The sequence below is a fragment of the Anopheles coluzzii genome, chromosome 3 (assembly GCF_943734685.1).
Source record: "Anopheles coluzzii chromosome 3, AcolN3, whole genome shotgun sequence".
Taxonomy (NCBI): domain Eukaryota; kingdom Metazoa; phylum Arthropoda; class Insecta; order Diptera; family Culicidae; genus Anopheles; species Anopheles coluzzii.
Genome location: NC_064671.1, coordinates 59,350,300 through 59,372,293, shown reverse-complemented (window position 1 = coordinate 59,372,293; position 21,994 = coordinate 59,350,300). Strand labels below are relative to the sequence as shown.

General features: G+C 46.6%; 1 protein-coding gene across 3 annotated transcripts; it reads right to left on the bottom strand.

Annotated features, from left to right (window-relative positions):
- Window positions 1-24: 24 nt before the first annotated feature.
- LOC120955112 (dmX-like protein 2) lies at window positions 25-18,551 on the bottom strand. 3 transcript variants are annotated; one of them, XM_040375636.2, is made up of 18 exons: window positions 18,236-18,551; window positions 16,795-17,012; window positions 16,554-16,699; window positions 16,275-16,478; window positions 11,824-16,199; window positions 11,021-11,107; window positions 9,821-9,946; window positions 6,126-9,753; window positions 5,937-6,053; window positions 5,271-5,835; window positions 5,092-5,191; window positions 4,221-4,304; window positions 3,370-3,639; window positions 3,223-3,292; window positions 3,076-3,150; window positions 2,864-2,997; window positions 2,720-2,803; window positions 25-2,599 (listed from the first exon to the last, which is right to left on the bottom strand). In XM_040375636.2, the coding sequence occupies exons 1-18, from the start codon at window positions 18,320-18,322 to the stop codon at window positions 2,399-2,401; spliced, it is 10,572 nt and encodes a 3,523-aa protein (XP_040231570.2). In that variant the 5' UTR covers window positions 18,323-18,551; the 3' UTR covers window positions 25-2,398. The 3 variants fall into 3 exon arrangements, with proteins under 3 accessions (XP_040231570.2, XP_040231572.2, XP_040231573.2); XM_040375638.2 differs by lacking the exon at window positions 4,221-4,304; XM_040375639.2 differs by lacking the exon at window positions 11,021-11,107.
- Between the last annotated feature and the right edge of the window lie 3,443 nt (window positions 18,552-21,994).

Genomic DNA, 21,994 nt, shown 5'->3' with positions numbered 1-21,994 from the left:
ATAACACACAAAGACCAACTTCAATCAAGCTTGCACATAATATAACATTTATTGACAAATTAAATAAATAAACCCAAAGGCAAATCAATTGATCAACATTGTAAAACAAAACAAACGAAACCCATTGTCTAAAATATAACAGTATCTTATAAAATGTTTCATGCACTACGTATGTGGCTAACATAGAAGATTATATTATTAGCATTAGTCTCTACAACATAGCATTGATTCTAGGGAAGAGGGAATAAATGAAATATTAGAAAGTGATTATATTGATTGCACGTGGTAATAAGAAACTCAGGAATAGAAGGAAAACCGTGAGCAACATACGAACTTAACGTGTTTGTAAAAAAATGTTTGTAACCAGGTGAAAGATATAAACAAAACTGAAATACGCAAAATTGCAAGAGCTGTATAACTCCTGGTTTTATCATGTATCTTACGTTAAATATCATTTAGCATAATCTGCTCAATACTTTTCAATCATATTGGTGTATCGGTCGGTTATGTGGCGCTGTTTGCGTTTACTGACTGAATAATTTTAACGGTAAAATAAATTTCCTCAATGTTCTGCTTTCGTACATTTATGCTTAGAGACACATTACTAGGATCCGAGTTACGTGTATATTGCACCGTGTATATGCTGTTTTATTTCACCTTTTTATGTTGTATCGATTTAAACTTTTGCCGGTTGTGATGCCGGGGCTGTGTCGTAATTTTGTCTTTTCCATGTGTTACATTTAATTTTTGTTTGGTTTTAGGATAGATAAAGAGTAACAATAGAGTGTGTGTGAGTGTATTTTTAACAATAAACCTTCCGCGACTGCTTGCGGCATTATATAACCTGTGTTTGTTAAAGTTCAATTGGAGCATCGGTTTGAAACAGTTATTGGTTTGAGTGTTAACGCACGTATGTGTTTTTAACACGACCATTGAAACATTTGTATCGTTGAATTGCTGTAGCTTATACTATATAAATGAAATATCAAAGCGTTGGCTCAACGGCAGAAATATGTTAGTAAGAATTTTTGAAATAGAAAATAATTATTTTAAAACATAGCAATTACTTTCCCGAATTGAAAACAACAGCGGCGACAGGCAACTGGAGATATACAAAGAAGCATTTTACAATAAAACGATAAAAACCAACCAGCAGGAATAATGAGCATCAACACAATACTCGAAGGAATTCGCAATTAATTGCTAAATACTAGTCGATTATCGGTGCTAACTATTCAGCTTAACCAGTTTACATAACACCCTTTTTTGCATTTCATATATAGTCCATTTTCATTGCTCTATCTCATCTTTGCAATAGCAACACAATCGTATGTAAGTAGCACACGACGATCGTGTGACGTTCCATGTGTGTGTGTTTGTTTTTGTCTCCTCCCGAAAAGGGTTCCTAGCTGTTTACTGCCTTCAGTTCAGTTAACTTTACTACCCCACATGGCGCCATTCGATATCTTTGAGTACACACACATTAGTTACATCGCTTTGAATTTCCGAAGCATTCTGCCCTTTTAGCTCCTTCCCTATTTGTTTGATTATATTGTATGCGGACTGTCGTTTAATTTAATTTAATATGGATCCGTGTTTTTTTGTTGTTTTGTTTTGTTTTATTTTTGGTATAACGTTATTCTATCGTTAAGCATCTCAATATGGGTATTGTCTGCGGTGTGTTGCATTCCTAGATTTATTATGTTCTATTATGCTTCATCTTCTTCATAGTAATCATCATTTTTCTCCCGATCCACTCTCACATCGTTACGAATACGTTCGCTCAATTAGTAGGGACGCGGTTTAAACCTTATACGAGTCGTATGAATGTATTCTATAGTATTCTTCCATCAATAACACACTTCCTCTCCCGTTAATGTCAGTCACATTGTTCATCGTTCATCGCCTGCCGGATTATACTTTCTAAGCGAGATGGGGTTTACAACGTCAATGCTTAACGTACATCAAATTGGTTATGTTTAACGATGAGCAAAACTATACGAATCTTAATATGATGTGAAGCTAAATCATATTCAAAGTTTTTGGAATAAAACAACATTAAATAATCCTGCCCTATATCTTTACTCTGAGGTGGTTTGCGATTACTCATTCATACATGTCAACAGCCCAAATTATTGGTTTTGGTTCAAACGGGTCACAAAACAAACATTCATTTCATCTAGTTCTGCTTCCCTTCCCCCTGCCACCTTCAACATTGTCATTCTATTTCATTCCGTTAATACTTGTAATAATGATTTCTACAACTTGTCTACTTAAAGTTTGTTTCGTTTCTATTCCTGTTTTTCTTTGCAATCCTTTTGTTATGCGTGCGCCATTACGGCGTGGGTCTTTCAGAATGGTGGTGGTGGTGTCGATTAACGAATTTGTCTAAGCATTCTTAGTACAGCGAATGAACGATCGATTCGCGATCAGGTAGCTGCCGGACTTTCATTGAACCATCAGCACCGCAGGAAAATAGTCGGCCTCCTTGGTCTATCTGCAGCTGAGTAACGCCTTGCCCGATGTGCTTGAAAAAGCTGCTCCGAGCATGCTCGCCCATGAAACTGTACAGCTGGGTATGTATTGACAGGCCCCAAACCTTTTTTGTGTAGTATGGTGGCGCATTTGGGTAAAAAAAATAATAAAGGACCCATTTTTTATTTGCACATCAAACCCCAATAATCAACACTTGCAGAAGTGTAAAATTAATCATGCTCACCTTAATATCACCATCAGCCGAGCCGGTTACAAACTGCTCTTCGTTCGGATCAATCGCTAAGCATTTGATTGGATGTTCGTGGGCCTGCAAAAAGTTACTATTAACTGTTTTGTAATTCTTTTTCGCAGTTAGTTGTAAGCTTACCTGGAACCGATGTCTCAGAATACGTTGACGAACATCAAAAATGCTCACATCACCTTTTTTACCGGCTGAAATAAGAAGCTGATGCTGTGGTGCATACGCTAGACTAGAAGCACCCTGATCATGACACGTAAAGGCTACAACGATAGGATGAAAAACAAGCGGATTAGCAAGCAAATCGGGGAGCAAAGACTTGCATAACTCTTTACACTTACCCGCTACCAAAGCCTTCTTTTGTGGTAAAAGTGTATCCCATATCGCTACGTTTTTGCTTTCGGAGCTATGCCCAGCTGCATTAAAAAGAGGAAAACAAATCAGTTATTACAACCCCGTTCGCAACTCCCTTCTAAATGTAAAGGTACCTGTTGCCACTAGACTGCATGATCCGAGAAATACGAAATCTGTGATTCCTTTGTTATGGCATTGGTACGTCTAAAAGGGTTGACACGCAAACACATATTAATAAGTGGCACATTAGTTTGCTGACCATAACACTAAGCTGTACTTACGAAGAACGGGCGATTGTTTTGGCTAGCGAGGCCCACTTGCCAGAGGCTAAGATTACCATCACCATCAGCGATACCAAATTTATTACCATGCTGCGAAAACCGGCAGCGTGTGACCTTTGCAAACGTTCCCGGAGAGCGTGGCGTACAGACGACCTGTTGATGACCCCATTCCCACATCTGCACCGAACCATCCTGTCCGCCTGTAAGGTACAGCGGCATTAGCGGATGGGCACACATTCGCTTTATGTTATCCACTTTATGTTTCAGCACCTTGTGGTTGAAGAATTGATGAAAAGTCAATACCATTATCTTGCGGGATCGGTACGATTGCTATTAATTATTAATTAATACGTGCATAATACACAACAATAAAGCAAAACAGATTGAAACAATCAAATGTATGTTTAAACATTTTACCAAACAGAATGCTGAAATGTGACGGATCATTAATGAATGAATTCATACATTAAGGTATATTTTTGAAAACAAAATTAACATTGATAATGAGTGCAAAAATTAAATTCATTATCGAAAATAACTATACATTCATATATATCTACAATTGTGAACGTAAAACAAATAATTATTTAAAAAAAAGTGTTGTGATACAGATATATGTTCAATATTGCTTTCTTCACAAACAGAAGCGTATATCATGGTTCAACATACTATTTAATCTATGCCAAGTATTATAAACAAACGTGAAACATACAGCAAACAAAGTACAAAAGCCGACAAGCCGATATTTGAAGGGGATTTCATAATTTCAAAACTAAACATTAAGGAAGTAGCTCAACTATTAAAAGGTTAAGTACAAAAACATGATGAATCGATTCAACAAAGTAATGTACCGGTTTCAATAAATGTTTAGAACGATCGATAACCAGCTTGCAGAACCGTGGACACTGACTACCGGGGAATGTAGCTCCTTTGATCTGCACGTGTATGATAATTTTTCCAACGTTTATGTTAGCACATTAGGATGAATTATTCGGAGGAAGGACATGTTTTTGCCATGCAATACCGTCGTATAGTTTATACATTAAATTTCGGTACATGACGGCAAGAAGAGTGACCGGCACAAATCCATGTATATGCATTACAAGCAGAATGAAGAAGAGAGAGAGAGAGAGAATGGTTCAATATTGGTTTTAAACACATGGTCATTATGGCATAGGCTTTACATAATTATAGGAAAAATATTATTCATCATATAATGAAAGCAAATAGAAATAATCTCAGAGACAAATGGCAGCAGACAATAACATACACTGGAAGAAACGAAAGTAATAATAGTAGATATGTCTTCAGGCTATTTACCATTTGGCATTATAGATATATCTATTGTTAAAAACAATAACATAACATCACTTAGCGCTATGCATTTACTTAGACCATTTTTAGATAGTTAATTATTTAATTAATAATAAACTCCCTAACTGGTGAGAATTGCCCGTATCCGTAAACATTATCAGATGAAATACAAAGATGAGCCTTTGGTTAAAATACGACGCAAAACAGAAAGCATTAACTGTCCATCAACACGCACACATTATGAAGATTTGTACATGTTTCGATTATATTTTCCAAATGAATGCATTTGGAATACGGAATGGAATAATACGCATACAAACTATTCACCGACAATGATTGCACAGTGTAACAGTGAAAATTTGATGTTTTCTTTAAAAATGAATTGCTTTACCACAAGTAAATACATACCACTGAAGCTCCGCGGCCTGATTGTCCAGCAATGCCAGGTTGGGGACTAGAAGGTGCACCATAGTTTTGAGCGCTGCTAATGTTTTGATTAAGCAGATGCCTAAAATGTAAAACGGAATGCGCGTTTGAGCGTAAGTAAAACGTCGTGCACAATATTACCGGTGGTATCCAAAACTTACTTATCCGTCGACGTGTGTATGACGAGAAAATTGCTCGAAGCGAGGGATTCGATGTCCTTGGACAAATTCATGATGTCCATCTCGCACTCATCCTCCATCCAGTTGGGCGACTCGAGCAACAACGATATATCCATTTCCTGCACCTCTCTGGGGGTGGCAAGTGCGAGCAGGCCAGGATTTACCATATTAAGACAGAAGGCTGATATCTGCTCCTGGTCTTTGTGTATGATTCGCACCGGTTCTGGAATGTTTTGATTGTGCTGCTGATGGTGCGCCAAGCTTCCATTGTTTTCATTGCCGACGGGCGTTCCGGAGTCAACAACCGAAGCGGATGCGGATCCTAGTCCGGTTCCAGGGTCGAACGCACTGGAGGAGGATTTTTTCTTGCCGAACACAGCCCGTATAAAGATTTCCTGTACGGATTCAATGCGCACCAAATAGTTCCACAGCCGTCTAGCGGGCGCTGATGCGGCTAAGCAAGGGCTAAATGGCGTGTTGGAACGTTCCAGCAACGAGCGATACTTGTGAATGGCTGGACCCTTCGCTTCGGATTCAATGAAGCAGCCTGGAAATACAATACACAACATTTAAGCAACATTAACGCATTCAGCCGAATGAGCTAATTAAATTTAACATAAAACTAGCGTTGACTGTCGCACAAATTACCTGGAATGTAATCAACTGAAGCAGGTCCCCGATTTTCTAGCTCCTCTTTTAGCAGATCTTGCCATGATGACAACGATCTCAATATGCCATGTACCAATGGACTGCTCACAGGAAGTTCTAGAGCGAAACAACATTAAGGGAATGGAGTAATACGAATGCAGTACTGATTGGAATTAGCTAACTACCTACCTTGCATTTCGATGCCGGCGATTGCAATGAACGATTGCAGTTGGTTCTGCGCCACGCGTATTAAGGCGAAACGCATAATGCACCACGAGTAGGAGTTCGGATTCGAATGTTCGGTATTTTCAAGTCGGTGTTTCCGGACGGCGGCCGACACTTGCGATGCTTTGGGGTCGTTGTTTAGCGGATCGTTGAACACATCCTCATCCTCGTCTTCGTCGTCGAGATCCGATACGGCCGAGTCGGCCGAATCATACTCCTCTTCGTCCGCCCCCAGTCCCTTGGGAATAGGTTTCGTAAGGAAGTACGACACCATAGACATTTCCGGCGGCACGAACTGCTCCCGGTACGTGGGTTTGTCCTCCTTCATGTTCGATGCACCCTGGGGTCCAGCGAACGGTCCCAGCAGTTTCATGTTTAGCTTCACCCGATGTTTCGTAAGCGATGTTACCGCACCCCAAACGCTACCTTCCGCACTACTAGCTCCAGCCTCGGCAGAACCCTCCATGCTTTCCTGCTGCATCTGCGCCTGAACGGTCTGGGCCGTTTGCGCGTGCGAGGTAGCCTTGCGCAACAGCTTCTTTACGCCACCGCCGAACAGTGTCGACCAGGAGCTGTCGCAGAAGTTCTGCCCGGCTAGACGGTACAGGATGTGACAATCGCACGTGGTCAGAGCGTACACGAACAGCGCCATATAAGCGGCCACAAACGACTCGCATAGCAGCACGTTCAGCCGCGGTGTATCTTCGTCCTTCTCTCGTGCCAACAGCGCTCGCAGGTTTGTCACGCCGGGCCATTTGGAGGGCGGTGTGCTCACCGCCAGCGGTTCATCGGTCGAATACTTGCGACGTCGCTGATGAGCTGCCGCGTTTGCCATCAGGTGCGTGCTCTGGCAGCTTGCGTTCAGTTTCGCAATCGTTTCCATGCCGGGACTGTGGCAACCTTGGCTACCACCGTCGATCGACGAGGACGACTGCTTCACGCTGAACGTGTCCGAGTCGCACAGCGATTGGTAGATGCAAGCGGAAAGCGCGACGGCAAGATCACGCAGGACGAAGATACCGCTCGGAAACGTGTACGCGCGGTTCATGTGCGGTGGTGTACGCATGTTGACCATCGTTTGTAGCATATCGTGCGTGTGCGATTGGAGATAGCGCAGCGGGTCTGCGATGACTGTTTTGTTACCGGCAACGCACGCACTCAGCAGCGGCAGAGTGGTCGGGAATGGCAACGGGCTCAGCAGCTGTTGCTGCGTTTTCTCCTGCTGCAGCTCTTGCAACAGCAGCACTAGCTCCATGCGAACCGAAGCTAAACCGCCACCGCTAGCACCGTGCAACGAGCAGTAGCTTAGCAACGTTCGCAGCAATGTTTCGTTAGCCTTCAGCCAGCGTTTACGTCTCGCCGCCCTTTGCACCTTTGCTTCGAAGTCCTGCTTCTCCTGGATTAGAATTTCGTGCAGGGTTGGTTTATCGTGCTGGAATTTGTTCGCCAGCACGGGTGTATCGCGATCCATCGCTTCTGCGTTCGTCGTTGTGTCTTCAATGGCGGTATTTTCCGAGTCGCCGGTGCTGTAGTTACACAGCTGCTTCAAAGCTTCTACCTCGCGCTCCAACCACACGTATAGCTGGTATCGCAGCTGTCCACCGTCCACCTCAAAGCCGGTTGCAAGTGTCGAAAGCTCCTCCATGAGTATCTTTAAACACGCGATAAACTTGAGCTGCTGTGCCATTATGTCCAGACTGCCACCGCCGGCAGAACCGCCATCTTCGAACTCAGTGTCAGTGTTCTTATTGAGCGGCAGGCTGTCCGGTTCTGGTTTTTTCTTTATCTGTATGCCTCCATCGTCATCGCTGCTCTCACAGTCATCGCCGGCAGCCGCACCGTCATCATCCCATACGATCTTAAACTCATCTTCACCACCATTGAGCTGGGTCGACACCGGTGCTCCCCAGTCCATAGCTGTGCTGTTACCCGTACTGGCACCCCAATCAAACGATGTGGCCGTTTCTTTACCACTGGTTTCGTTACTCCAGTCTAAGGTACCTGTTGCGATGAGTGTACTCTGGTCCTTTGCGTCGAGTCCGCTGGCGGGACTTTGCACATTGCTCGTTTCCTGCTCGATCACCTTGGTCGGCAATTTGCTCAGCACCTCCAGTGCCAAGGCTGGACAGCCTGCCTTGAAGTGAGCGTGGGCAGTGGTGAAGTAAAGCTGCCGTTCCAGGGGCGTAATGGAGTCCTCAAGCTGAATCTGCTTATCCGTTGCTAACCCGCCTGACACAGTGCTAGTATCGCCGTAGCTGAAGCCAGCAATGACGACCTGTGCCCTCTTCTTGTCCTGTGCCGAGGAGGCTATGTGCTGCCTAATGAGCAGTGGGTGGGTACGCAAGTAGACGTAAAAGTTGAACACGTTCGGGTTTGTCGAATGACCGGCGTCATGATGGGAGGCGCTGCCAAGAGCAGCACTTTCGTCATCGAAAAGGGGATGCATGCTACCAATCTGGCTGTCCAGCAACGTGCTCAAGCTACCGGAGTAGTCCTTCAATATCCAAAGTGCCATCGAGCGCAAGAATGGATCCGGATGCGCACGACTGAGGTCCTGATTTTCACCGTTCTTGTCGCATCCCAATACCTCCTCGTACAGTAGCTTCTTGAAGCTCGGCGGCGTGGCATCGTGCTCTCCTTCGTACAATCTCGTAATCACCAGGGCGAGCTGCAAATCTTCCAGCTTCGTTAAGCAAACTTCCAGCGCGTCATTGAGCGAATTTGCCAGGAGGAAGAATGCAACGGCGTGCTCGAATCGCTGCTTTCCTAGCAGTGCGAATGCATTCTTCAATGCCGCCTTGCGCCAGCGATCCTCGGCGAAATTGTTCGCAAAGAACGCAGTCATCTTTTCGTCCCTTTTCGAACGATACAGTCCCCATACGACTGATTTCTTTTTCATCGCCATATAGTAGATGGCAGCGTCGAGCGGATCCTGATTGGCCTGGAAGGACGCCTTTGCCAGGCGTTCGATGCACTGGCGCAGCAAGTTGTTATTTCGCAGCCACCATCCGACGCCGAGCTCCTTCAGCACGTGCCACTTCGGTTGGCCTTTCACGTACGATGGGATTAGATTCAGCAGCTCTTCCTCGCTCTCCGAGTGGAATGCCCACACGATGTTGGACGTCCCGACGCCCTGCTTCTGGAACGAATGGCGCTGTGAAATCGGCAAACATCGCAGCAAATAGTTGTAATGTTTCATTGCTAGCAAAAATCGAAGCCCGCAGTCGTCCAGCGAATCGGTCGAAATGTTTTCCGTGTTCGGCACGCCGGTCAAATTTTCCTTCGCGATCGCCGTTTTGGCAGCATCGATCGCAAACCGCTCCGCAAAGTCAATGTTGCACGTAGATACTGTATCTGCCAGCGCGAGCAGATGCATCTGATCGAGCGACGACAGTCCGGGCAGATGGGTGTGGGTCAGCAGTCGCGAAAGCAGCTGCCCTTGGCGGGGACCGAAATGGGAAAGGAAGTGCTTTTCGGGCAGCGAGGAACGTCGATCCATGTGGCGATTCGTCTCACCACCGCCACTTTCATCGTCCAGCAAATCGTCAAGCGATTCGTCCGCCGTGTTGCTTTCGAACAGTTCATTGTAATCCTACACATTGGAAGCCATGCATCGGGTTAGACAGTTTCGCAACATAGTTTTTGGCGCTAGAGCTTACCTTCACTTCGTCATTTTGCTGCAAATTGCTACTGGTCGATTCTTTGTCTGCTGCCAGCAGAGTCCACAAGGGCAATGGAGGAATGGATGTAATTTCCGCATAGTCTAGCGTTAGCTCCTCTGGAATCTGATTCGGTGTGGTACAACACATTTGTAGTAAGTATGTTATGAGATAATAGTACAGCGCTTTCTACAGCTTTGCATTCATTGAGGCAATAAATCAATATATAAACTTATATCGTGCTGCTGTAACCAACATAGCATCTACAACAACTGAGCTATCACATTCTTCAACAAGTTTTGTGGATAGGATACATACACACGATGCATCTTTGATTAACTATTTCTTTACTACAGAGAAGTGGTAAATTGATGGCAAATGATATCTAAACTCAACTCGGATAGTTTAGGTTTTCATACAAAATACGAAGAGATAAGTATCCACTACCTGTTGCAAACAATTGCTAACTGTTTTAATGCTACCAATCCAAAGAAAATGATATAAGACTCACAGATACAAGAAACACAATTCCATGGAGTTAGAAAAGATTAATACCCAAATGTGATAGATAGAAGGATGATTTGTTTTGCAAATGTTTTCATTTATGTTAACACTGTGTGATAAAACAATTTAGCACAGGGACATGGTGCCCACATTATGTTACTTTTACAACAAAGATAAGAACAAGATATAATCACAAAATGTTTTTTTTTCTTCTTTACGGTGGCAAAGATAACGGGAATGAAGACACAAAACGTGTAGGGGTTTCTAAAAAAATACATGTTGCTGAAGAACCAGAGATTCTTTAATTAAAGATTTTATATGAAGCTGTGCATGTTACTGTTCTTCGTGAAAATATAAAGGAGGTACACCATTGGAGAAATAAACTCGAAAAATGGCAAGAATCCCCGAAAGATTTTTTCCCCTTTTTTGGAACTCAACAATTCACATACATCTTTCAAACACTAAGGGGTACATCAAGTCGGGAAAAATAATATTCATTTTCAACAACGAGTAGTTGAGCATTATTCGATACAATAACACAAGGGTAGCAAGAAAAGGAGAGATATATCAAAAGCTTCAAAGTAAGTAAACCAAACCCATCCATTTGACATATAGAAGATGAATGTATATATTGAATCTGAGCAGCCGAAAATGTAGAAAAGTGAGAGAAAGTGTTAAAATTATGAAAAACCGCACCTGTGTCGTCGATCCTCTTGGTTCAAGAGGACTAACGGTGCCTGCCGGGCAGCTAATGGAAAGAGTGCGAGTTCTAGACCAACCACGCTGGAAACACACATATAAAACAAATAAAGAAAAGATAATGGAAACATGTGAAAAGTGATAGATAGTAAAAGATAGGAGAAGCGCAAGGTCCGTGCGATGGCATCATTTGCATGTGGAAAAGTGTGCCGGAAAGGAAAATAAAATGGAAAGTTTTGATGAGATGAACTTGTGCTGTGCTTATCGATCCGCTATGGCTAAGTAATGCAGAATGGTCGGAACAATATAGCGCAAGAACCGCTATGCCCAAATGCGTGAACAATCGATCGACCGATCAATCATGCTAGTGAGAAGTAATGGTGCTGCTGCTGCTGCTTGATCAATCACCAGATAGTTGGGCTAACGATTCAACGATGCTTTCAATGCATTCCAGCTGCTACTTTCGTCACTATCGTAAGCGTCTGAATCGAGCAAACTAAGGATGACAACAGTTGCACTAAAAGATTAGCAACACAAGGTAAATATTAGCGACATACACGAACACTTATACATAAACACGCACGCACGTACACACACACACACTGTTCCGTCGGTGGGTGTCAATTATGATCCTCTGCACACTCCACTCGTCAGGAGACGTGCTATGAAAATGATTGCACTTTGCTAGAAGTGCCATAATGCGATAGAACCAATGCCGATTTGGAAGTGATGCGGATGGAGCGGGAAAGGGGGAACTGGGGAAAGGTCAAACGTTTGAGCTGTTCACTAGCCAAGCATACCTGTCGGTTGAGACTTTCCTCGTCTCCTCCGCATCCGCGCACCGTATAGGAACCGCTGATGCAACGAACAAGATGGGCTAGGATCGCTTTAACCCAACGTATTTTGCCCGAGTTCAGCAGCTCCATCAACTGTTTCGGATGGTACTGTGGCAGTACCGGGCAGGCAATGCGCGAAGCCTCGAACAGCCCATAGTCGGTCATGTAATCGTGATGGCCAGGTTGCTGCTGCTGATCGGCCGCAGCTGCAGCGGCCGCCACCGCACCTATCTGCCCAGTGCTAGCCGCAGCAAGTGTTTTCTTCTTCTTCGTATCTGCCGACGATAGCATCTGGTTAAGATTGATGGAGCTGACGCGAGACAGAACCGGCATCGAGGACACGTTCGCCAGCCGGCGCTGGGTGCTGTCCTGCGCCATCGAGCGAAGGTCCTCATCCTTTAGGTTGCGCGTATCGTACATGTCGTCAATGTCCAGCTGCGGGTTCACGTTGTACAGGCTGTTGCTCTGCGGCTTCCACTGCGAGTACACATGCATCTCGGAGTCCATCCCGGCGACGAAGATTCCGTCCCGCACCCACGAGATCTGCATCGGTAGCGGGGGCAGACCGTCGGCCGTCGTGAGCTCGATCTGGCGTAGCTTCATCCAGCGAATTTCGTCGTTGAAATGTGGTTGCGCCAACGAGCTAGCCTTGCGTAGTAACGGCCGGTTCGTCGATTGCGATTCCTTCATCGCTTTCATGTTCGACTGTGCCAGATCGCTGCTAACGGGGGTGAAGAGTAGGATTTTGCTGCCAACGGCAACGGTAAGAATGTGCGATCCATCCTCCTTGGAAACCCAGTCCAGCTGCACGAGATGCTTTTGGGTGATCGGGCACGTATTACCGTGTTCGGTGATGCTTTTCCGCAGCGACTGCAGCGTGCTGAAGCTTGGTACGGCCAGCAGACCCGTGCCCGGTTTCGCCAGTGCCTCTGGCGTAACGTCGCCATTCACCGACCGCGGTGACCTGGCATCGTCATGCGAGAGGGTGTGCAGTACCTGATTGAGGCGCTGCTTTTTCTGCAGTGTGCGCGTGTCGTACAGGTAGCTTAAATCCAAGTTGTGGTCCACCTGAATGCGGGGCAGATGAATATTTTTCAGGTGTATAGTATCTTCAAGCACCCATTCACTGCCACCGGTTGACTCGCACTCGTAGATGGCCACACTCAGGTTGACGAAGCGCGTCTCCGGATCGCTGCTCTTCGTGGGTCGCGTAAACGATTTGCCGTACTTGTACGCGCAAGCAATTCGCCCTGAGTAGGCCGCACTTATGTGCAGCAGCTGCCCGTTCACATCGATCGTAGATTCCTGATCTTTGCGGATCATTTCCCACTCACACCACTCGTAATGGGGCACCTGGCTGCTCTCACTCTCACCGGCACCTTTGCCGCCCTCCTTGCGCGTTGTGCTTTTACACTTCCAAAAGCGCACCGTCGAATCGGAGCACGCGGTAACGATTATGTACGGCGCAAAACAGGCTGGATAGATCGAGGACGAGCTCAGATGACCGGCTGCCGGTGCAGCATGGATGACATCCACGCCGTCCGGTAGTGGTAGCTCCTGGGTGCACACTTTCGTTGTGGAAATGTTAACGTGTGAAGCATGATCGAGCGGTGCCCGATGATGGCCAGCGCTCTTGGGCAAATCGTCCGGCACTACCGAAGGCCGGTGAAGATTCTCGGGATCGTCCAAATCCTGCACAAGGTTACTGTCCGGCACGTACATCATGCTGCTGCTCATTTCATCAGCCGCTGCCGGCTGTGAGGCAATTACGATGCGCCACATGTGCAGCGTAGTGCCGTTCTGTGTACGCTCCAGCACCACGAGATAGAACGGCTGCTCGAACTGGGCGTTGCGCTGCAGATCCACCATCGCCCCCATACCACCGTCCATCAGTCCAATGGTAGGCTTTAGGTCCGGGTTTAGCCCATCCGCATCGATGCTCGATCCAGCTGGAAGTGTGGTGTTCGCGCCAGCAAACGGATCCATCGATTCCGTGCGCTCTCCCGTGATTAGCTGCTCCTGAAACACGTGCAAAAACTGTGTGTTCTGCCAATCATGGGTCGCATCGTCGATCGCATCCAGCTGTATGATGCACCCGGGTCGGGCGGTCGATTGCTGCGAAACGATCTTGATTTTGTCGTGCAATATGGGAGGCAACATTCCAGCATTCTCCGAAGACTCGGTTGAGAGCGACATCAGCGAGTCCATCCTACGGCAGCGTCGCTCGGAGCTCGAAATCTCGGCCAGCAGCGTGCGGGCATCGATCACGGCTTGATACACCCGCAAGCACTCACCGTCGCTGGCCACGAAGCAGGCGGACGGTGAGTTACTCAGATTGCCGAGCGTTGTGCTGGGAAGCAGGGTCGGTATCCAGGCGACGTTACTGAACGCAGATATTTCCGGCGAATTGATGCGCGCGAGTTCGCTCACCCCACCCGACTGCGACAATGGTCCAACGGCATCTACGCGCCACAGTATCAACTCGGAGCAGAATCCAGACGGGGCGCACACATCTTTCGAGCGATGCATCCCCGCGGAACGGTTGCCCGTCACACCTCCGGGTTGCGCCGGCTCTCCCGTCGGTATGTCCGGAATGTTGTGGTGCGACGTCGTCAGCAATAGCGGCAGCACTGGATGGCAAGTGATGTCATTCACCCGGAACCGATGACCGGAGGCACGCGAGGCGTGCCCAATGCTGAGCACCTGCGAAAACTTGCTTCGATCGGCAAAAGTCAGCTGCCACAGGTTGAGCGTTCCGTTCGAATGCTTTGTGACCATCGAGATGGTGGGCGAGGGTGGAGCGGTTAAAATATCGGCCTGCTCGAGTGGGGCACCGTCCGCCCCAGTATGGTCCTTTTTCGAAGCGTGGTGGTCACCAGTCTCCTCGCCTCCGCGATCCTCCGTCTCCGCATTGCTGGCCTGCTCGGCATTATCATCTTCGTTGGCCTCATTTTCCTCCATCACGCTCGGAAGCGACGTGACCACATCGCTAACAACATCCAGCTGTCCGCCATTGCTCAGCCCACCTGCACCGCACGACGATTTCGGCCCGCGCATGATCATATCTCGGAAGCCCAAATTGCCGCCGGTATTGTAAAGGGCAACCGTAGTGGACATCGACATTGCGTCTCCCAGCGGGAAAGCCGACGGGATGCGCGTGGAAAAGGAAACCTGCGCCTGGCGGTACGAGCCCGGATGGTACTCGTCCAACCACTCCACCACCCAAATCAAGTAGCTGCCGTCGATCGGATGAATCGAGAACAGCAGATCCGGACTGTGCTGCCAGTCGCGGAGCAGGCAATCGATCTTCATATCCAGCGAATCCGTTACGTGCAGATTTCCATCGTTCGCTAGCGAATTGATGGACGTGGTGTTCGAAAGCGAATGATGACTGGGCAGCCCGACGTGCGAGCCTGCTCCGATCGAATGCGAACGATGCTGCGAATGCATTGGTGGATGTTCCTCACTACTGTTACTCTCCTCCTGGGACAGTGCGCTTCTAAGCTGCCCCTTTCGGTGGTGATCGGCTATGGAACCGTCCTCCATCAGCAGACTTCCACCGGGGTCGTTCGCACCGACTCCTCCCCCACCCTCACTATTGCTTCCGGAGGCATTTTGCATCTCCTCCTTCTCGATCACCTTGCGCGTCATCTCCTGCAGGATCCCTTCCGCTTGCAGCGTAAAGTGCATCTCCTTGTTGTTCAGCCAGTGCAGTATGAAATTGGGCTGCGTGGAAGGGTCGGTCGTGTGCATCGACGGCACCAGCGGTATGTCCGTTTCGGCGTTTATCGACGCGGCTAGGTGAAAGTGCAGCCCGGATCTCATGCCCGTGCCATGGTAGCCGTACGAATGGAAGTCGTGCACACTGTACGTCGAGGGTAGCGTCGGGATCGGCGCATTGCCGAACCCAGAGCTAGCTCCCGGTCCACCAAAGCCCGGTCCCATCCCGTTCAGACCGTTCGGTCCGCCGGTGCTGTGTTTCGCATGGCGGCGTATGTGGAAGCATGTTTTCATGTGCTTCAACCGTTGCATAAACCGATGCTTGTGCCGATGGGTGCGGAACTTTGGGTTTTGCGATGCCAGCGGATCAAATTGGTTCATGTTCACCAGCCCATCCTCCGGCAGCACCGTCTCTACCCAGATTCTGCAGATATTATCCAGACACGACGTGACCAACATGTTCGACACCGAGCCTTTCGGCATGTACTTGCTCGTCTTGCGCCACGACAGATGCGTTACGGCACGCGGATGCGCGACATACACAAACCCATAGCTAATTTCCGGTGCACCCGCAAAGCTTTGGGACTGTGACTGATCGAAGCTTTTGTTAGGAAACAAGGCTAGAATAAAAGATACAATGTTCGTTCGTGTTTAATTGGACAAACCGTTGAAAAAATGGACCAGTCAATACGTACTGTATTTGTTCTCGTACCACACCTTCACCAGGCGATCGCTTTTGCCGGAAGTAGCGAACAGCGTACCATCCGGGCTGAACGCCATATGATGGACCGGTGTTGCGGTGTGACATTTCCAAACGCAATCCCACGAGCTGCTATCGGCTTCCTCCTCACCGGTGGGCGTTTTGGGATCACGCTCTCCTCCGATTTCGAATTTAACCGCTGGAAAGAAGAGCACACAAAAAACCGACGTAAATTAGCAACTACACAGGATTAGCGCCTTTCCGGTTAACATACAGCCCGGCTCGTCATCATCCTGCTTGGATAGGCGCTCGTGCCACAGCTGCAATACGGTCCCTCCCGTCAACAGACGCGTTCCCTCGAGGTTCCACGAAAGCGAACTGATATGGGACGCTGCCTGCAAGCTTCCGGTTTGCACCCACCTAAAAAATAACAATCACAAGATAAATGATATAAGCCATACGCATTTCTTCAGTGCCGCAACCCTCCCAAAAGGGTTCTCTGACAGTGTGCTTACTTGTACTCCAATCCGTGCGTTGATGCCCTTTCCGTGTGGATTAGAGGCGTTGGTTCGAAGATGCATACCTTGTCCTCGTACGCGGCCGCTATCTTTCCCGTATCGGTGCTGGCATCTAATGCCGAGATGCGAATGTAGTTGTGCACCGCACCGGGAATGATCTGCACTCGCTCGAAGTTGCTCGCTAGCACCACAATATTACATCCTGCCGCGTATGCCTAAAAGTATGTCACAAAAAAACAATGGGTAAATAATACGGCATACGGCTGAGTGAAGTCGCCAGTCTGTAATGAAACTGTGAAATTTCCATGTTGTTGTGGTGGTTGTTTTTTTCTCGTTTCCTTCTGTTCAAAGTGACAGAACAAATAGCCCCGCAGTATGGTTGATAACTAGATGAACAAACAACACAAGCAGTAGGCCATGGTCTCGCGTCCGTACATGACCTGTGGAGCAGTTCGTCCTACCTTTGGCTTATCATTGCGCGAATCTAGTTCTACATGCAAGCATATCGCGCGATATCAACACAAACAATGATGTTCACGTGCAAATTGCAATCAATTTTAGCAACCAAAAAACGGTAAAACCCCTCTTCGAAGCGTAACTGGTTTAAGACGTGTGTAATAATGGAACATTTGCACAATCGAAAACTCCACTAATATCCCCCGTAATCAAAAGATTGATATCATATGGAGATAATTGCACCGTCCGCGTTTCTCCTCTCCGGCCGCAGGAAACAACACCACTGTGCACATCACATCAGGTTGTTGTTTCGCGTAAGTAGTCGCACATGAGAAATGTGCGCGTGTGCGTGCGTATATCGATGAGAATATTGGGAGAGCGTTCACAAACGAGAGAGTGAAAAATTATCAGTCAAGTGACTATCAAACGTCACCGTTTTTCCATTTTTCGATTATTTCACTATTCCTGCCCGAATGTGGGCAGCTTTTTGGCAATGGATCAACGTACGTAATAGATGTACACAGTTGCAGCATGACCCTGCTAAACTTTAGTTTTTTTCGCCCTTTGGGCATTTATTGATTTTCACCTGTGGTGTAGAGTGGGAACACTTCACATTCGCCGCGAGAAACCCTCTTGTTCTTCACATAACTGTGTCGCCTGCCGAGCTTTACGATAAGGAATTTCGTATTTGATTTTTGCTCCCTTATTTGAAATTGCCCACTTATTTACACAATCTCACACAATCTCGTCTGGTTGCCAACATGTAAATCGTTCCACTGACCACTTCCACCATATCACTTGGCAGAGGCATAGAAAAGGGTAGAAAGGTCGGGAGAGGGGGGGGGAGGGTTGTTTCTAGCAGAGTCCTTCGTGAATGACCGTGAATCACCATCAATCACCCCGATCACGGGGTATTTCGTAGACCCCCGTGTAGTTTGTCACCCCCTAATTCTAAATCGAACAAATCAAAATGTGGACGTACTGTGAAAGGAACACCTTCGACGGATCCGACAGCAAAACAACGATCGCCTGCATTACAGGCACCACTGAGAATCTGATGGCAATTCATTTTCTTCTTTGGTTGGTTTTATAACGACTGTGTACATAGTTTAACGACTGATCACCACCCGCACGGGCATGCTTTGCATCACGGATCACGGTTTTTATTTCGGAACAAAACGCAACGGAAAGCAGCGGTCGATTTTCACACTACACCTCTAACACCCCGAGTGTTGGTATTCTTTCCTTTCCGTGGCTTTGCGTTTTTGCCTAGGGGAAAAGTGATAAAGAACTGAATCCATTGCCCGCGGCTATAAACCTGCTGGACGGTGAAGTGAACAGTGTGGCCAGATAATGTTGGCAGATTTCGGTAGGAGCACCAACATTTTATTTGTAGTTTTCGGTAGGTTAAAACTCGAAACTCAGTTAAAAAGAAGTGTTACGTGTGGGAGGGGGGGAGGGGGGGGGGGTGTACTAATGTGCAAAATGAAAGTTCCATCTCACGAGAATATGCAAAATGTTTATCTAGGATATGGATTAGATTTGGTTCAGCGGTTACACAAATGAAGGTCTTTCTGAAGTGTCGATCTGAAAATTGTATTAGCAATTATAAGAAAAAGAAAGACTAAGAAGCACATTTTTTTCTCAGTGGTGGTAACCCAAGCGCCACAGATTAAGCTTAAACGACTGGAAAATTAAATATCCATAGAAAAAATACGAAAGCTCCATAGCTTCTCTGATTTGCTCAATAGATGGAATGAATACCCAAGTGCCACAAATCCACTAAACGACCACTAAACGGCTTCTAAACGACTCAAGTTCTCTACCTAAACGGAATATAGAAAGACTTCGTTTAGCAGATGGCAAACGACTCATGCATTCTAAAAATAGCAAAAAAGCTGGTGGCGCTATCTGTTGGTGGGATACCCCAACCAGCTGAGCTTCATCGCTTGGAGGAGAGCTTTCTCATTTCCTCTGTACTGTTGTATGGTTTCGCATTGAAGTTATGCATCGCTAGAACTAGAACGGCGATACGATTGTTTAAATACTAAACTCCAACAGAATCCACCAGCACTGAAGCAAGTGAGATTTGAGTGATGGTCGTTGGTGTTGATACCCACGTATCTGACCACACGACCATTCATATAGACTTTTGCTCGGAAAGTTAGAAGGCTATATAGGTCATGATAAGATTGAAACATGCCGAAACACATTGCAAGAAAAGGATAGCAATATAATAATCAGTTTTAATACGCCATCTATTGATCAAACCAATAAAGCTGTGAAGCTTTCATTTTTTTTCTATGGATATTCAATTTTCCAGTCGTTTAAGCTCAATCTGTGGCGCTTGGGTATTAGGCTGGAAATAGACGAACCGAGATCGTCGCGGTACCGCGAAATTCACGCCTTGTTTATAACAGTTGTAGAACAGTTGGGCTGTCAAATCTTCCGCGCCTCCGATCGCGCCTGCTGTTTCGCAGAGATACCCAACTTCGGTATTCCTGAGATTTTCGCGGTAGCGCGAACCGAATGTTTTTACTTTTTCTGGCGGATTTGTGTGAAGACTCGTGTCGAGAAATGAGTTTTGTATTTTATTTTGCATAAACTATGTGAAATAAATAATTAGATTCGCAAATTGATAAAAAATATATCTTCTTGGCACATTTAATCGCCACCAGACCTCGGATGGTTCCATACACGAGCCGCGATTTTCTCGCCTATCTGTCAGATTTTATAACAGAATTGACAGCTCAAGTCATACGCGATTTTCGCGGTACCGCGACGATCTCGGTTCGTCTATTTCCAGCCTTACAACTCATCATTATATTGCTGTCCTTTTCTTGCAACGTGTTTCGACAAGTTTCATCTAATCATGACATATATAGCCTTCTAACTTTCCGAGCAAAAATCTACAAGAATGGTTGTGTGGTCGGAAACGTGGGTCCCAAGCGCCACAGATTAAGCTTAAACGACTAGAAAATTGAATATCCATAGAAAAAAATGAAAGCTCCACAGCTTCATTGGTTTGAACAATAGATGGCGTATTACAACTCAACATTATATTGCTATCCTTTTCTTGCAATGTGTTTCGACAAGTTTCAATTTATCATGACCTATATAGCCTTCTAACTTTCTGAGCAAAAATCTATATGAATAGTCGTGTGGTCAGATACACGGGTATCAACACCAACGATCATTACTCAAATCTCACTTGCTTCAGCGCTGGTGGTTTCTGTTGGAGTTTAGTATTTAAACAATCGTATCGCCGTTCTAGTTCTAGCGATGCATAACTTCAATGCGAAACCATACAACAGTGCATAATGAGAAAGCTCTCCTCCAAGCGATGAAGCTCAACTTGTTATGAACTGTGTTCCTTGCACTTTACTTAAACACTTATTACTTTATTCACACATATTAAAACATACATAATAAATACTGATGAAACGTACAACACTTTAAAACGTAGGCCGCGCGCCAGCCGCACCGAGCGCCCCTGCCGAGAGCTCCTCCTCGATCGGCTCGCTAACACACTCTGCTCGGCGCTCGGCACACACTAAGCCTTGCGCGCTTAGTGTGTGCGACAGTGTGCGTGTATACACTGTCGTCCCCCTGGACGTTGACCGGTGGCAGCGCAACTGCCACGGCAAGTCCAGGGGTCGGCACGCACGGCTGCCCACAACACAACTGGTTGGGGTAATCCCATCAACAGAGAGTGCCACCAGCTTTTTTGTTATTTTTAGAATGCATGAGTCGTTTGCCGTCTGCTAAACGAAGTCTTTCTATATTTCGTTTAGGTAGAGAACTTGAGTCGTTTAGAAGCCGTTTAGTGGTCGTTTAGTGGATTTGTGGCACTTGGGGTATCAACACTAACGACCATTACTCAAATCTCACTTGCTACAGTGCTGGTGGCTTCCATTGGAGTTTAGTATTTAAACAATCGTATCGCCGTTCTAGTTCTAGCGATGCATAACTTCAATGCGAAACCATACAACAGACAACAGTACAGAGGAAATGAGAAAGCTCTCCTCCAAGTGAGGAAGCTCCACTGGTTGGGTATCCCACAAACAGATGGCGCCACCAGCTTTTTTTTTGCTATTTTTAGAATGCATGAGTCGTTTGCCGTCTGCTAAACGAAGTCTTTCTATATTCCGTTTAGGTTGAGAGCTTGTGTTGCCCGACCTCTCCGCCGCACCGACCAGCCGCGAAGGTAGCTGGTGCCTGGGTCCGCCGTGGAGACGAGCAGCAATTCGAACTAAGCCCCGCTTCACTAACACCGCCAGGAACTCCGCCTTCGAGATCCCTTTGGCAAAAGTTCGCGCCTCACAGCGACTGCCTTCCAGCTAGTTTCCTCAGGCTTTCGGGGGCTATGCAGATGGAAGGGGAACCTTTACCGCAGAAACTCTCAAGAGGAGAAGCTCAAGGAGTAGAGAGTGAGCGAGCAGAGATCGGATTCGACTTCGCCTTTCTGCCTACTGGTGTCCGCCGAGGATTACCACTGGAGGGGTCCAATAGCGGATCAATAAGCTTTCGAAGATTATATCGTTTCGGGAGTGAAATAATATATTGCGTTTCGTTTCTCTTGCTTAGCTCATTTTGTTTATTTTCAGTTAGGAAAGGGATGATTTTACAGCGTGTTTTTCTAGCGATGGATAACATCCTTTTCTAGGAAAAATATTCTTCCTTAGGTGAGGCGAAAAATATATTAGGATCGAACGCGATCCTCTACTACCGCGCCCTGGAC

What these genes read in the sequence shown, in the direction of transcription:
- LOC120955112 (XM_040375636.2), bottom strand. Translation starts at nt 18,322, where the DNA reads ATGAATTGCCATCAGATTCTCAGTGGTGCCTGTAATGCAGGCGATCGT. An exon ending in CGCCGGCATCGAAATGCAAG is followed by an intron (nt 6,054 to 6,125) that starts GTAGGTAGTTAG and finishes GTTTCGCTCTAG; the next exon opens with AACTTCCTGTGAGCAGTCCA. An exon ending in CTAAACATTTATTGAAACCG is followed by an intron (nt 3,640 to 4,220) that starts GTACATTACTTT and finishes TTCAACCACAAG; the next exon opens with GTGCTGAAACATAAAGTGGA.